We start from the raw sequence: 17,548 nt of genomic DNA, 5'->3' as shown, positions 1-17,548 counted from the left end.
GAGAAGTGACTTGAGCCCTTTGGAGGAGCCCATAACACTGTGAGTAAATTCCACAAAACTGAACATTGGGTTATTTACACGTTTGGAGTTTGGTTTTGCTTTGATTTGATTGTAACTGTGTCCTGATTCTTCCCTCTTGAAGTAAAAAAGTATTTTTATTTGACAGGCACCTAGAGTTGAAAGACTGAACTTTAAAAGACCTTGGATTTTTTTAAAAAAAAGACTATTTTAGAGAGATTGAGTTTTTAAGTGTTTGAATATTTAAATATTGTGTGACTTTTAAAATAGAATGTTTAAATTGAAATGTTGATATTAGTGAGTGATCTTGGAGAAGAACAAGAAAGGAAATAGTGATGAGTTTGTGCATCAGGTTGACAAAGGGTCAGTTGTGCTGGCTAGTTTTATGTCAGCTTGACACAAGCTAGAGTCATCTGAAAGGAGGGAACCTCAGTTGAACAACTGCTTCCATGAGATCCAACTGCAGAGCATTTTCTTAATGTGTGATTGATGTGGGAGGGGCCAGCCCACTGTGGATGGTGCCATCCCTGGGCTGGTGATTCTAGCTAGGTTCTATAAGAAGGCAGGTTCTATGAGCAAGCCATAGAGAGCAAGCCAGCCAGTAAGCAGCACTCCTCCATAGCCTCTGCATCTGCTCTTGACTCCAGATTCCTGCCCTGCTTGGGTTCCTGCCCTCACTGTTTTTCGTGATGAACTATTATTATTATTATTATCATTATTTTTTTTTTTTGGTTTTTCAAGACAGGGTTTCTCTATGTAGCTTTGCGCTTTTCCTGGAACTCACTTGGTAGCCCAGGCTGGCCTCGAACTCACAGAGATCCGCCTGCCTCTGCCTCCCAAGTGCGGGAATTAAAGGCATGCGCCACCACCGCCCGGCCTTTTTTTGTTTGTTTTTGTTTTTGTTTTTTTGTTGGGTATGAACTATTATATGGAACTTTGAATGAAACAAACTCCTTCCTCCCCTACTTGCTTTGATCATGTTTTTTTCATCACAGCAATAGTAACCCTGCCTAAGACAATGAACAAGACACCCATTCACATTAATTTATAAGTAGATGAAACTGGAATATAATATTGTGTGGAGATGACAACTCTAAGGAAAGTATTATTAATAAGCGCCTGCTGTGAGTAGTGACTTGATCTTTGCTTCTAACCCATACCCAGTAACAAGTTAGGTCTCTGTCTTCCTGTCTTTCACAGAGATGATCAGTAAAGTTGGAACAAACATTAATTCAACCCCAAAAGAAATTCTGAAAGACTATTTCTGGCAATTAATCACAATTCCAGGGCTAGCTGGCTTTACAAAGCTTATTTGGGGTAGTTTAAAACATCCCCATAAGAGGTCTCTTTCATGAAAAGACTTTCTTCATTTTAATATAGTGCAATTTATAAATCTTTGATGATTTTAGCTAGGAATTACTTTGCCCTGTTGGTAAAGTGATGTTTAATGATCCCCAGGCATGATTATTTTAAGTTTTCTTCTAGAAGAGTGGGTCTATGTATAAATATATATGCATATATGTATATATGAATACATATATGCATATGTATACACACACACATATATATACACATACATACAGTAGAGTGTTAGTCAGTGATTTAGAAGGATGAATTCTTCTGCAGGAAAATGGATGGAACCATTAAGCAAAATTAGATTAAAAAAATTGTCTATTTTTTCTCATATGGAGAATATATGTTTAAGACATGAAAGTAGAAAGGGGTGGTACCTTAGTTATGGTTACTATTGATGTGAAGAGACACCATGACTGTAGCAACTCTTAGAAAGAAAATTGGGGTGGCTTCCTTACAGTTTCAGAGGTTCAGTCTACTATCATCATGACAGGGAGCATGATGGTGTGCAGGCAGATGTGGTGCTGGAGCTGTGAGTGCTACATCTTCCAAGAGGATGTCCACTGACAGACACACTGAGGGAAGCGTGTGCAAAAGAGACCTCAAAGTCTGCCCCAGCAGTGACACACTTCCTCCAGCAAAGCCACACCCACTCCAACAAAGCCACGCCTCCTTCTAGTGCCACTATCTATGAGCTAATGGGGACCAATTACATTCAAACTACCACAGGTGGAAAGAGGTGGGGGAAACAAAAAGAAAATGGGGACTTTGAGAAAATGAAAGATCTAGCAGGAAGAGGATGAGGCATAAGAGAGCAGTGGTCGGTCGGTGGAAGTGGTTAGACTGCGTTATACTCATATAGGCAAGAGTAATAATAAAGTCTACTATTTTGTTCAATTAATATATGCTACGAAGAATAAAAAACTCATTGTCTAGATTAGGCAGCTTTACCAAAATACCACAGACAGGAAAGCTTCAAAGAATCTGTCTCCCCAAAAGTATTGGAGGCTGGAAATCCAAGATCAAGAGCCCAGTGACTTGGTCCCTGTTGAAGGTCTACATCTCAGCTTGCAGAAGGTCACCATCTCCCAGGGAGCTCACAGAGGCTCCTCTCTGTGTACATAGAGAGAGGAGAAAGATCTCTACCACCTCATAAGAATTCACATCCTATTATCCTATTAGGTACATCCCACCCATCCAATCCTATTATTTCCTGAGAACCCATTCAAAACACCAAAACACTGGGGATCGGGAACTCAACATAGGAGTCTGTGGATGAACATCCAGCCATTTTGTCAGCAATAGACACAATACCAACTTTGCATTAACCAAACATCCCTATACATAAACCTCTACTTCTGGCTTTGCTCTTACTCTCTAATGCCAGGATCCTGCTGCCTTGCTGGCTGTTACTATAACTTTTAGTACATTTTCTACCTGTTAAAATAACTATTTCATCGTTCAGATTTTCCTAAGAAATTGGGATTATTTTCCTGGCACAAACTAACTCTGAAGAATTCTGTGTACACAATTTATTGTACACTGTAATTTATTGGACTTACTTCCCGGTTTTAGTTCTCTTGACCGTTGATATTAGTCTTTTATATACTCAAATTTTGCATTTGCATTTTAAACTAAAACACAGTTTTGACTATTGGACAAATTCACTTCATGGTTATAAAAATGATCTCACCCTGTGTTTTAGGATCCCTGCACCCTTCCATCTGATTTTAAATTGCCATGGTCTGTGGACAGAAACCACAACATATTTTGTTTTGTTTTTTTCCTTGCATCTATAGAGGATACCTTAAGAGTGGGCATGGATCGTTAAGTGATGCGTCTTTATATTCTTTTGGTATATGTTATTGATGCTTATAAGTTAAGAATTTTTACATCTTCTCATAGACTGGTCCTTGTATCTTTATGTAACAGCCCATGCAACTTTCACTCTTGCTTCCTGTTTGAAAGCCTAACCTGCTCTGATATTCTAAAACCCACACTGGCTCTCTTGTATTTAGAATGATTATATGTACCAACATTTAACCCACATGTAAACGTTTCTTCTTCCTTATATGTAAGTGATGTCCTTATTAAACAGTACAGAGGTGTTGCTTGCAGCTTACACTCATAGAGGATTATTACATCTACTTCTCAAGGCAGACTGAGCTGTGAGCCCTGGCCACTGCAGGTCTCCTTAATCCAATCAGGAACTGAGAAGATCTGAAATTGGGTTTCAGAGCCTGGCAAGCTGGCTGATTTCCAGCTCATCTTAACTCTTGAGTGGGCTTTGAAGTTTCTGAGCTTTAGCAGTTGCTCACAGCTCGTAGTGGGTCTGAAACAACCTAGTCTAGGGTGGCTGGAAGTAGAACAGAGGTAAGTTTTGTAGGAAATATAGTACAGCATATGATGTGAAAGCCCATTCATCTTCCAAAAGAATCCCCACCAAATCATATAGTCTTTTCTTCATGGATTAATGCAAAAATAACTCATCAATTATTTATAAGGAAAGTCAAGTTGCCTCCTGTTTCATAGTCACTGTGGGGCAATGCTGTGGGATGTTCTGTATGGCAAATTTGTTGCTCTGATTGGTCAATAAATGAAACACGGATTGGCCAGTGGCTAGGCAGGAAGTATAGGCAGGACTAACAGAGAGGAGAAAAGAAAGAACAGAAAGGCAGAAGGAGACACTGCCAGCCGCCATGACAAGCAGCATGTGAAGATGCCGGTAAGCCACGAGCCATGTGGCAAGGTATAGATTTACGGAAATGGATTAATTTAAGCTATAAGAACAGTTAGCAAAAAGCCTGCCATGGCCATACAGTTTGTAAGCAATATAAGTCTCTGTGTTTACTTGGTTGGGTCTGAGTGGCTGTGGGACTGGCGGGTGACAAAGATTTGTCCTGAATGTGGGCAAGACAGGAAAACTCTAGCTACAGGGCAAAATCAAACATTTTCACCAAAGACAGCAAATGCATGGATTCAATGCATGTTTGTAGCAAATACGCACAAATAGTGCTAGAATCAAAGTATGCCACTACATTACCAACAACTGAGATATGATAAATAATAAAGAAGAAATTGAATTCAATATTGACCTTGAATTCAATTTCTTTCTTTTTTTTTTTTTTTTTGGTTTTTCAAGACAGGGTTTCTCTGTGTAGCTTTGCGCCTTTCCTGGAACTCTCTTTGGAGGCCAGGCTGGCCCCAAACTCACAGAGATCCGCCTGCCTCTGCCTCTCGAGTGCTGGGATTAAAGGCATGGGCCACTACCACCACCCAACGAATTCAATTTCTTCTGTGAGCAAATAAGCTCTGGAATACAGCAGATGCATTTCCATTAAATAAAGATTAGCTCTTCACCATGATAAAGATAAAATTGTGATTTTTGTTGTAGTTGTTGTTTTTACTATAAGAAGATAATAACAGTAGGTGTTAAGGTTTTCCACAGCAGATTCTGCGTTTCCTTTGTTTTACAATATTTAGTGGAATCTCTCCAAAGGACAGAAATTCCTAAAATAACTGCTGCAGAGTGTAATTTCTTCTTACTCATGAGTCATCTCAAATCACAGTTTTGAATGTCAAAATCAGTGGTAAGGTGGGACCCCCCTCCCAGAAAAGTAGAATTAACTTTGTCCATGATTTGCTTAAGGGAATAAACTATTTTTCTAGCACCCTTTTTACTTACAGGCCCTTATTTTCCTGGGGAGACTAAGGGTTTAAGTGAAGCAAATATGCTAACAATTGCTCATGAACGCTTAACATGAACTAGGAAAGTAAGGACACAACAGTGAAAAACTTTTGCTTTGTGGGAACTATTAAAATGGGATTATTAAAGACAAAAGGTTTTAATAACAAAAATTTATATTAAAAATCTCTTTTTAATAACAAAATTATTAACAAGATTCCAGATCCCAAAGGGCAATGCCACTCAAAGTATATAGGAAAAGCAGAAATGCCACGGTTGAAATTTTTTAACGTCTTTATTATTCAGCCTTCCAGGGAGCTGGCAGCCCATCCTCTTGTCCTATGGAAAATGTGTTTACAGAACACAATGAATTAATCCTTTAAACTAAAAAAAAAAAAAAAAAAACTATTCACATTTATGTATTTGTGTATTTTTGTATTTATTTATTTGTTGGGGTAGAGGTGTGGAAGCCAGACAGACAATTTGCTGTCCTAGGGATTGATCTCAAGTTGTCAGGCTTGATAGTAAAGAAGCACCTTTATGGACTGAACTATTTCACTGGCCCAGGAACCCTTTCTATATAAGAAGATAGCAAGTCTTTTATGTTGCTTCTTCAACGTCTCTTTCTCCATCCAATACTATTTCTTGGTCTTTGCTTCCAAGCATTATGGTTATTTGTGGCCCTCAAATCTGTTATGGTTTGAATGTGGCTTGTCCCTAAAGGCTCCCATGTTTGAACTCTTGTTCCCCAGCTCACGGTGCTATCTTGGGAGCCTAGGGGGTCTTTGAACCTGAGGACATAGCCACCAGATGTAGGTAACTCTGTAGGTCACTGAGGGCTATACTCTACCCTTGGTCTGGACTTGCCTCTGCAAACCAACATAAATTCTTCCTCTTGTAAGTTGGTTCTGTCAGAAACTCTGTCATGGCAGTAAGAAAAATGCTAATATGCCTTCTCTCAAAGTTTCCTTCCACTATTAACAATATTAATGTTTATGACCTGACATGTATTAAACCCCTATATTATAATTTAGTACTGTGCTAAGTCCCTGGTGTGGTTATCTCACTTCCACTTGACAACAGCCCCCTACAAGGGTGCTTAGTAACTCGCCCTCTTCCTACCATGAGAAAACGCCTCACTGTATTTACATCCCACCTGCGGTAGAGCTTCCTGTTCCCTGGCCAGCTGACACACACACACACTGTCCTCCACATGTTTCCAAGGTTTCCTGCACCAGCTGCAGAAAAGTAACATCATTGCCCTGTGTCAAAGACATGACTGAGCTGTTCTCCTCTAGGAAGACTGTAGCCACAGGAGGTCCGGAAGGACATGCATGCCTGCAGGCACCAAAGCATTGTAAGAAAGAACCGCTAAGAGCAGCCATGTAAAGTACCCCATGTTCTAGATTCATCTTATAGTTTCTTTAGCAATAGGTTTGTATTTTAAACTCCTTCATGGTGTCTTTCTTCCTGCTATGGACATTTTATCAGAAATATTTACAATTCACTTGAAGGCATTAAATAAGCATTTTCTGAGAGGAAAATAGGAGAAATGAAGTATTAGCTATTTACGTCTCCTAAGTAGACAGGACAGGTATAGACATGGTGCCATCCAGAAGGTCAGGGTCTTGTGAAGGTCAGTGAGCTGGATCTGGATTGATTAGGACAGTTGACAGAAAATTCAGCAAGATTAAGTGTAGGGATATATGAGTTCGTGTTCTCAGACATGTAATGGATTATTCTATCAGGAGGCAAACATATTCATCAAGCCCAAGGTTGGACCCCATCACTAGGTCAACACAAAGACAAAAGGATGAAAATAGAGATCAAATGGAGCCAGATGAGAGAATGGGCCAGGCAGGACTGGACAAAACTCCAGCTACACTCAGCAAAATAATTGCTGGATGTAGAACGGCAACCACACATGCTTTATTTTAACCCCAAACCTGCACATGAGAAGTGGCCGCTATGGTGTCCACCATGTGTACCTGTGTTCACCAGAATTTAGTTATTGCTGTCTGTATTTCTTTGACATCATTGCTTTCAGTGTGATGTTGATATCATCTATTAAAAATCATTATAAAGAATTGGAGTTAATTGCTATACTTTTAAAATCATTAATATCTTTGAAACTTAAAAAACTGGGTTTTTTAGATCTTCAAAACTGTTTCATTTATTTTAGAAATCAATGGTCAAAAATGATCTCCCATATATCCTCATTAGGCAAACATGAATATCAGCACCTTGTCAATATTTGATTGTAATGCTGACTCTTAAGTAAAACTTTTAATTGAGAAAATGCTTACACACCAGGATGGCCTTCCCCAAGCCTGTGATCTACCCAATTGCTTTTCCTTTTCACTTTTTTTCTAGAAACAGTACTTACTCATTATCTGATTTATTAGTATAGTAAAATGTTTCAGTGTTACATATATATCTGCGTGCGTGCGTGCATGTGTGTGTGTGTACAAACTAAAAATGAACCAGGAGTGAGTCTATAAAGTGCATTTTTAAAAAAGTTGTGACTATACAGTGACTGGTGTTTTAGTCTGCTCTTCAATATAGGCAAAACTAAGTGCCTTATGTGATGTCTTTGTTGGCACTAATAGCTACATAATTTTGAGACGATACTTTTAGATTTCTATAGTGACTTTTTCCTTTTCAGAACTTTTTCCATTAAAAATCAGTTTGTTACAGGAAAACTATTACATATTTCTTTATAGTAGAGAGAAGTAGAGTTAGGTCTTTTCTACCTGAATTAATTCATACACAAATACCCCAGTGTGCATGCATGTGAGTGTGTGTGTGTGGGGGGGTGTCGGGGGGAGGAGGCTTGTGAATGCATGTGAGCACCTAGAATTGAATCTTCCGTTTTTATCAGCTGTATGAAAATAGACAATTTCTTATTCTTTCTCAGCCCAGTCTCCTCATCTGTAAATGGGAATGTATTACTGCCTTGTGTACTTGAGGGCTCCTGAGAATGTATGTAATGCCCCCCTGTAGCATTTAGTAACTGGTGGACAATGAACCCCCTGGCTGTTATTTTAAATATCTGTACAGTATATATTTGAGTGATGTTCACATCAGCACACTTAGAAAAATGGTAAAACTGGTAAGCGCAACACACATCTGACCAAGTAGACCTTTTCTTGGGGGAAATGCTACCTGCTTCTTTAGAATGTGCTTAATATGATAGCACTATAGCTCTCTGTGCTTTGTTTTAAGGCACTGACTTAGCAATTACTGTGTTGATTTGTAGATAGTGACTTATTTTATTCAATACAGACTTTTCTTCAAGAGTCCTGCAGACACATGGATATAAACTATTAGCTTCCAGAGGGGCTTCGTCCTCATCCATTTTAGTAACACTTTCAAACAGTCACATTATTTGAAAACAATTTCAAAAATTATAATACGAATTGAAGGAGACAATTCTAGGAAGAATATATATGTATATAGACACATATGTGTATATATATTCTTCAGTATATGTGTATGTGTGTATGTATATGTATATGTATATGTATATGTATACATTCACCAGAAAAGATATTTTATTTAGCTGTAGTTATCCTCAACAAATACCAATAGGGAAAGCCTTTGTAACATTTTTTGTCATTATCAAAGACCTTCCTTTCTAAGTTCATATATATAATCATTGCAAAAGCTTTAAAGCTTTATTTAGCTTTTTTTTTAAACAAAATATGATATCCTTATTAGCTTCTTCAGAATCAATGGGCAGAGTCTGATTTTTTCAATGGTATTAATTAACAGTGTTCATTTGATTATTTAATAAAGCATATACAGTATTTAATGAGTCATATCCTACTAAGTATGTATATGTGGTGCTATTTATTAGGCCATAAAAATCTTTAGAAAGAAAAAACCAAAAATATTTAGAGACTTTTGATTTTGTACATACATTATAAAATTCTGTATATCCAAATACTTTTATGTGATTTGCTATTGTCAAATGAAATGAAACAGTTATTTGCACTCTATCCAGGAGACAAGAGTGTTCTCTGAATTATGGTTAAAAGACAACAGTTAAATTCAAGAATACAAGAATACTTGAATTTAGCTGTTGTCTTTTCCCATGTGTTTTCATTTTTCTTGGTTCTTTTCCATGTTCTGAGAAGTATAAAAGGTGTGTGTGTGTGTGTGTGTGTGTGTGTGTGTGTGTGTGTGTGTCTCCCCATGTGTTTTCATGTGCATGTGTTTGCATGTATGTGATTGCATGGTTTGTGTGCATGTGTTTGCATGTGTATGTGTTTACATATGTGACTGTGTATGTGTGTGTGTGTATGAGTGTCTGCACATGTGTTTTTCTGTATGTTGTTCTTGCTGTCATCATTGCTGCTGCTGTTCTGAATAGTTTCATGAAACAGATAAAGCACAAGACTATCATCTCCAGCAGCTCCTGAGAATGTGACAGAAGCAAGGGGGAAGACACTTCTAATGTGATGGACCTTGGTGAGCTCAACCAGGTGAAGGACAATACAAGATGTACCAGGGAATCCAGTGATGTCAGAAGACATCAAATAACAAATGGGTTTTTGCCTCTCCATGAATCTCCTGGTCTCATGTAACACATCAGAACATGGCTCCAGATTAGACCAAGGCAAGGATGATCCCAGACAACAGAGTTTCAGTTTCCACCCTTTGGCAGCATCCAAACTTCAAATACAAATTAAATTTAAGTCATGGGGAAACCCCCTCATGGGACACAAAGCCAATGACCTCATTGTGACATAGAATGCTTGAGATAAGAATTACCATTACCCACTAGTTTTAAGCGACAGACCACATATTTGTAATGCAAGAACGTCCTATGCATAAGTCAAAGGCTTTCCTTGGGTGGAATTATTTAGGTAGGCTCTGACTTAGGAAAGAAACTGTCATTGGGGCTGAGATGACTAATAGAGACTGATAGCACATGGCTGTTAATTAACATTATCAGCTCTGAGCAAAGCATAAAGTATCAGTAATTCCTCTCTCTGTATTCTTGGCTGGCATCTGTATCGACATGGCTAAGCATCCTCAATTTCAAGTTATCTGAGCAATTAAGAAGACATATATCTGTGTCCAGAAAACCTTCAACTATAGGATACACTTGGACTACTCTTCAGCCTACATAAGAGAGCAAAGTATAATCACTTAGCTGCCTTTTTCTTGGTATCTTGAAATTTTTGTTGGTGTAGTAAAAATATATCTAGTAAGGGCTACCTTAACCCTCCTTAAACTGTCTATAGTACTTGGGCATTTAAAAAATGTTTTTAAGTAATTGCAGATATCTTAATAATATAACAAATAAATTAATGGTGGAAAAGATACAAAACATGATTTAAAATACTTTATTATAATCAATAAAATTACTTTGTCAGTTGCTCTGAAGTTTACAAATGCTTTTCTTAGCTTGTGTTTGTGGACAGAGGTAACTAGAGAAATATTGGTCAAGCAAGACAAGGAAAACACATACATTTCTCATTCTGAAAGGTCTTAAACTATCCAGGGATAAAAATAAAGAACATTAAGTATTATGTGTAATATAAGGCAACTATTAGAGAATCCATAATCTGTGCATACCCATCATCAGCTACTTGGAAGGCTGTCTATGTATCCAGACCTTACCTTTCTTCCAAATTTGTGTCAAAAATTCCCAGCTTATCTAGACATTTACCTGAGACTTCAAGATACATCACAAAATGAATTCCTCATCTTCTGGACAGACCTACTTCTTTTGTGTTCATTACCTTATTTTTAATGACATTCTCCTCCTGTACATGAAAGTATTATCAGCTCTTCCTCTAGCTTCCTTTGTTTTTTTTTTTCCTTCTGTGTTGCCAGGTCTTGTAATAGTTGTCATACTAAAGTTTTTATATCTGTGTCCAGACTCCTATCCCTTTCCAGTGTTGACAATGGCCTCCTCTTCCTCCTCCCCCTCCTCCTCCTCCTCCTTCTCCTCCTCCATGTATCTGTGTGTTGTGGGTATGGTATGCGCACATGTGTGACTGGTGTCCTTTCATTCTGTCTTATTACCTTGAGACATAGTCTCTCACTGAATCTGGAACAAAGTTGGCAGCCAGCAAGTCCCTGCTGTCCTTCTGTCTCTGGCCTGGTCCTGACTTTTCTACGTGGGTCTACATTGACACCATGGGCCTTGCCAGTGCCTCTCCTCTGCATAAACACATCAGTCACTCTTCCCTTGTTAACTGAACACAACCTGGTAGCCAAGGTTCTCCTTGATTTTTCTCTAAATTCCTCACAAAAGCTGGCTTCTAGTAATGTCATCTCCTCCCATGGTATGTTATTTTGCACCCTTATGCTTTGTCTCACAGATTTAGTCTGCTAGAATGTTCTCCCAAATCCTGAGTAAATAAATGCCCCAATTTCAATTATTTTCTTTCTTTTTTTTTTTAGAATTCAGATTCCCTGACACCTCCCTTGCCCTCCAGGTTGATTTATGGGCACCCCGCTTTCTTGGCTCTGTGCTCTTGGAGATTCATTTGAACCCTCTCCTGGATCATTCATCTTTTTCATACTCTGACAATTAAAGTCTAACTCCCTGCAGATCCTATATATAGAACAGGTATTTGTAATATATAGGTTGACAGTTCATGTTGGAAAATAACATTAACTTTTAATGAAGATTGTAGCAGGAAACTCTACTCTTGTACAAAGGATGCTAACTGTGAGTGATAAATACTATATTCAGAATAATGAACGTTCTAAAATAATAGCAATAGCTGTTTATGGAGTGGGTCTGTCCCAGGGGTGTGAAGAAATGAAAGGTGGGTCTGAGACAACCAACAGGTCAGAGACTGGGACAAGCCAGAGGTGGGAAGATGAGAATAATTTCCAGGTGTGCCAGCAACATCCACAGGCACAGGGAAGCCTTGAGCTGTGAAGGCTGGCACTGGACTAGGGACTTTTAGATGATACATTGCCCCTTTTAACGTCGACGGTATCCTTGACTGGAGACTATTATTTCCAGTTTAATGGAAGAGAAAGTGAGTTGAGTGAGGTGAATAGCTGTTAGTATTGTTAAGACTCCTTAAAAAAAAGTAACCATAAAAGAGAATTTGGATCTACTTTAATCTGACTTTAATATGTGCACTAAAAACGTGTACTAATTTGGGTGAATTGTTGCTACTGTGCCACTTGAAAGGATCCCGGCCCCATAGCGTGTGGTTGTTGTTACATACACATGCTGTGTATACAGACTATTACATAGAAAACCACCTAAACTTGCTCCATCAAGATACAGCAGGAGACTAACCACTAGCTCAGACACAGTTTTAAGATTTTTTTAAATAAAATAACAAGGAGAACAATTTAAAGCTGAAGCCAGCTACTGTCTCTAAGCAGTAAGAAGAAAATTGTTTTATGTTTTAAAAAAGCTATATGTTGAAAATCATGTAAGTTTGTGTGTTCGTGTTTTTGTGAGCATACATGTATGTATGTGTGTGAATGCATGTGTGTGCATGCAAGTATGTGTGCATGTGTGTGTGCGTGTGTGTGTGTGTGTGTGTATGTGTGTGTGTGCGCGCACACGTGTGGAAGTCAAAGGACTCTGTCCATCTTGTTTTTGGAAAAAGGGTCTCTCATTGGTCTGAAGCTCACTGATACAGCTAGGCAGGTGGATCAGCAAGGTCCAGTTATTTGACTGCGTCCACTTCCACAGTGTTGGGATTACAAGCACATGGCATCACCCCAAACTTATTTTATGTGCACAACTTACTTTATGGCGATGGAATTCAGGTCCTTGAATTTGTGTGGCAAGCACTTTACCAGCTTATCTATTTCTCTAGCCCAGGATTATGACTTTTAATGAAAGGTTTTAATGAAAGACATAGCCGTATGACTAATAGAATGTAATAGCTACTTAACATTTGTAGGCTGAGCTTATGAGTCGTTGCTGAGGAACAGCAAGTCCCAGGAGAAAGCATTACTTACTCTGAGAAACTATCATGACGACAAAACAAAAAGACCTAAGAACAATCATGGTAAAAGAAAGACAATTAAATTGCTTCTTTGTTCTTGAGACTAAGAATTCATGAAAATGAACCATATGAGGAAGAAAATATTTTCATTCATTCATTTAATATGTTTTACTAAATGCCTTCATGAACATGTATTGCCATAAGCATCATGGTTATCTAATAAAGAACATAAAATATAACTGGATCACAATTTTGTGGGGTGAAAATGGACAATTTCTGTATAAAGGGTGGGTAATGACTAGCAGTCTCTATTTTTCTTAAACATTCAGAGGTTGATTACAGGAAAGGAGATACTCTTCCTTCTTGGTGTTAAATACTAGTATACCTGTTATATCAATTGCTAGGAATTCTTTCATTTGTAGAGTAAATCAATAAGGCCTGTACAGGGAACTAGAAGTGAAAAATGAGAGTGAAGGGCTGGTGGGAAATGAGGCAAATGGGATGCAGCATACAGAGAACACGTACAGGGAAGGGGGTGGAGGCAAACATAAAGAGGTTTGGAATACATATCCAGGGCTGTGAGACAACAAGACAAAAAAAAGAAAGCTCAGTTTCCTCCACCTTGACTCAAAGGTAGCCCTATCTACTTGCCTACTCATCTGTCGATTATCTATCCTCTATCTATGTATCTACCTACCTATCTACCTATCCGTCTATTTACCTATCATCTACCCACCTATCTTCTGTGTGCCTCTGCCCTCTGACTTTCTTTCTCTTTGTGTGGCTTTCTCTAGTTACCCACCTAAACCAGGATTTCAGATCTTCTTCTATAACTGAGTGCTATGGTTTTAGAGTTGGGTCTGTGTCTCTCAGGGATGTGTTCCTATTTGTTTTACATGTATTCACAATTCTCCCTAGTCATGCTTTGCCTCCTCCTATCTCCACATTAACCATGCCTCTCTTCCCATGTCCATTGGCTTTTGAAAATTTAGTGTTCACTTTTAATATTATGATCAAGCAGACCAGCAGAAGCATGTATCTCCTGACAGGTGAGCCGGCAAGGAGATAATCTAAATTCATTTTCTGATAATGTTTACTTATTCCATATTACAAACAGCATAAAGGAAAAATACAGAATACATCAGCCTGTTCCTCTTCATTTCTACGTTTCACTGAGAAAAGAATTAGGTGTGATGAAAAGAAATACATATCTATAGAGAAAATGATATGCTTAGGCTTGTGGCTTGTGTGCCTCTGTTGATACCTTTGGCTTCAGCTATAAAGTACAGGTGCATCATTGGGAAGATTTTTGAAAAAACACACCTTCAGTGCATTTTATTTCTAGAAGCAACTAAGACTCAGTTTCTTCTCTTTCAGTAAAATTAGATGTCTTTGCTAATGCAGATTAGCTTCTGCAAATAACACCAAATGCCGTTATTTAAAAAAAAAATAATTACTGCAAAGGTTTTGGAAAATACAAACACGAACTCATATGTGCAGGAATCAAGGTTAATGTCACTTCCTTTCGTGGCTATTCTGCCTGTTCTAGTATCCATTTGTGCCGAGCCTAGAGTTTAAGGTCACTGCATTGGTCTGTTTGCTCATAAAACATTAACTGTATAACTGTTAAGGACCAGTTGCTAATAACAAAGCTTAATTCCTTCAGTAATTGGAGCAGCTTTCCAAGTGCAATTGATTTTCCTTGGAGGAGTGGGGGCAGATAACTGGTTGACAAACAAATTTTGGAATATAATATTTAAAATGAATGGCTTAATTTAACTTACCATTACATAATAGTACTTTGTGAAACTGTACCTATTTACACTGTGAATGAATTAGAGTCAGTCTTCAAGAAAACTTCCTTCAGTCAAGACTTTGTGGCAAATGGCTGAGGTATGCCACCCAAGTCTTCACACAGAAACCTGTCAGAAAATGGGTTACTGGGATCTGCCTTTGACCGTTTTACCTTTCTTTTATAAGCATTCAAAAAGACAAAAAAGTACGCTCTTAAAAACAGCGATATGCTCTTCTCACTAAAAAATAGAATCCACTGTCATGCTAGAGTCTAGATTTTTTTTTTGTAAGAATGATGTGTTCATTGTGCCCTTGATTTCAAAAGGGTGTGTGTGTGTGTGTGTGTGTGCATGTGTGTGTGTGTGTGAGAGAGAGAGACACACACACACACAGAGAGAAAGAGACACACAGAGAGAATATTCACTGAGGCAAGTAGCCTCCAATTCCCATTCAGGTGAAGTCAGCTCACATTTCTATAGTAACTCAGGGCCCAAGGTGGAACTCAAGACCCCTGGGAGAGACATAATCCTAAGCATCACAGGTCTCCTTTGTATTGGATGATGCGATACATATGTAAATTAACTAGATGTCACAGAAAAGAAAGCCATTCCACTTGGGATCAGAAAGACTTTGGCTGATCCTTAGAAACTATGGAAGAGCTGCTGTTTATCCGTTTCTTAAAATCAAACCGTTGCTGCTATGGTGTAGAGTGGGTCCCTGGCACACTCGTGGATTCTGTCGCAAAGACGGGGTGCTGAAGAAAGCCCTGTGAAAACCCGACTCATCATGTAGATTTCAATGCTTTGGGTAGCAGAGACCTAGCTTGCAGTTCTGCCCCTCCCCCTCCTCTCCTCCCCAGATTAATAGAAGTTCACTCTGAGAATGTTAAGGAAAAGCTTCCCATAGTTTCTGTTGGAAAAGACCAGAAATCCTGGGAGGGGGCGGAAATGAACCTAGGAAGAGATGTGTGGCAGGTGGGGATCAAGATTGACAGACTGCGACTCACCCTTCTGGGTCGTCCTGGGAGTCGCTGTCAGAGACCCACTCCTCCCCGATGTCCGGCAGGGTGAAGAACAGAGTTTTGGGGACAGGCCCTGGGGCCATCCACGTGCTGGACTCTCGCTCTCCGGGACCCAGCGGCTGGCGAGGGTTCCTTGGACTCGAGGTTGCACTGCTGTTGTTGCCAGCGGGGACGGCGACAGAGGGCAGGGTCGCCCAGACAGTGCCTGGGCCGGGCACAGCCACTGATGCCACGGAGCCCGCAGAACCGCTGTACGGGGCTACGGGCTGCACTCTGGATGCTCCCGGGCTGCTGGGCACAGACCCCGGGCACCCTACTGCTTCCACCCTGTGGGTGGCTGTGGAGCTCCTGGGGTGCGAGGCAGGGTGCAGAGGGGTGGAGGGCTCCCGTGAGGCTGTAGAGTCTGGAGGCAGCGATGGGAGCAGAGTTAGGGTCGCTGCCTCGCTAAGCGACGTGCTGGCTCCGGAGACCACTGATCCTGTGGCCGTCGACCCTCCAGGGAGGCTGGGGACCGCAGAGGACCCCGAGGTCTTGAAGATCTTGGCAAAGAGAGACCCCAGGTCCAACACAGCGACCTTCATGCCTTGTTCCTGGAGAGGCTACCGTTGCTGCCACCACAGGGAGGTCAAGGACACCAAGCGCTGGGCTGCAGGGCTCCATCCACCGCCACCTGCAGCAATCTGGACCAGGCGGCCCTGGGGGGGACGATCGTGGTCCTGGGGTCCTGGCACACAGGGCGCTTGAGCCTTCTTTCTCCACCACAGCAACCTGTTTAGCTCCTCAAGAGTCTGACAGACCCTCTCCAATGGATCCACAGATTGCTAAATGTGTGACCAAGGGACACAGGCCACCCTTTACAAGGAGCAATCCTTCCTGTCTCACGGGGTAGTGAGCCCTCTAAAGGAACAGGGTCATGGAGATAAAGAAGAGGACTAGTGTTTGGTGCACAGATTATGGCCTGAGCTCACTGGAGATTCCCTCCCTGGCTGGCCCCTGGGGCAGCATAGGCGGTTGCTAAGCCAAACAAACCCCTGCTAAGCTCCCTGCTAATTGGACTCCAGACTGTAGCCTGGGCTGCATCCACAATAGAAACAGCAGCTCCCCTCCTTGACTCCTGCCTTAAAGAAACAGTTTCAAATTTCTCCATCATCCTGACAGCTTCAGGCTCCCCAGGAGCTAGGACACTGAGCATGATCCCTCCAAGCATAAGCATCAATTCCAGAATGTTCAGGAACTCATTCAGTCTGACAAGGCCAAACGGACTATGCTCAGAATCGGTTCTTCAATGTGGGGCCGGTGAACAAGAAGGCGAATTGAAGGAATATGCTTGAAACAGAGTCATCTTCCCTTACCCCGAGATTATTTTCTGTTCACTGGAGACATCAAGAGGGCTCACGTGGAACAATGGCATTTCGTCTTGTTTGATAGAATATGTATGATATATAGAGTAGGCCTGTGAACACTTGCAGCAGGGTGAGGTCTGTTTTGAGTAAAGATTTTGCACAAGCCATGGACAGGGGTTTATTCATTGATATGAGGAAGGTTCAGCTTTGACCTCTATATAATTTTGTCTTTAGCAAGATAACAAATGGGATTCTGAGCCATGTTTTCATGCCTATTAGTTTACTTTGCTTCTTTACTTGTTGTTACTAAGGAGGGGAATACCATTTTGGCTCACAATGCCGGAGGTGTCAGGTAATGGTTGCTCTAGTCTCATCACTTTGGCCTAAGATG

At 40.2% G+C, this 17,548-nt stretch overlaps 1 protein-coding gene across 1 annotated transcript in view; it reads right to left on the bottom strand.

Annotated features, from left to right (window-relative positions):
• The window catches only part of Fam149a (family with sequence similarity 149 member A), a 49,293-nt gene extending 32,488 nt beyond the window's left edge, over window positions 1–16,805 (bottom strand). Inside the window, exon 1 of the mRNA XM_042262517.2 lies at window positions 15,800–16,805. Within this exon, the coding sequence (XP_042118451.1) occupies window positions 15,800–16,395 (596 nt within the window). The 5' untranslated portion in view covers window positions 16,396–16,805. The remainder of the gene's footprint in view (window positions 1–15,799) is intronic.
• Window positions 16,806–17,548: the final 743 nt, after the last annotated feature.

Source organism: Peromyscus maniculatus, chromosome 17 (assembly GCF_049852395.1).
Source record: "Peromyscus maniculatus bairdii isolate BWxNUB_F1_BW_parent chromosome 17, HU_Pman_BW_mat_3.1, whole genome shotgun sequence".
In the NCBI taxonomy this organism is placed as follows: Eukaryota; Metazoa; Chordata; class Mammalia; order Rodentia; family Cricetidae; genus Peromyscus; species Peromyscus maniculatus.
Note: the sequence above shows the minus strand (reverse complement) of the source record. Positions and strands in the feature narration are given on the sequence as shown.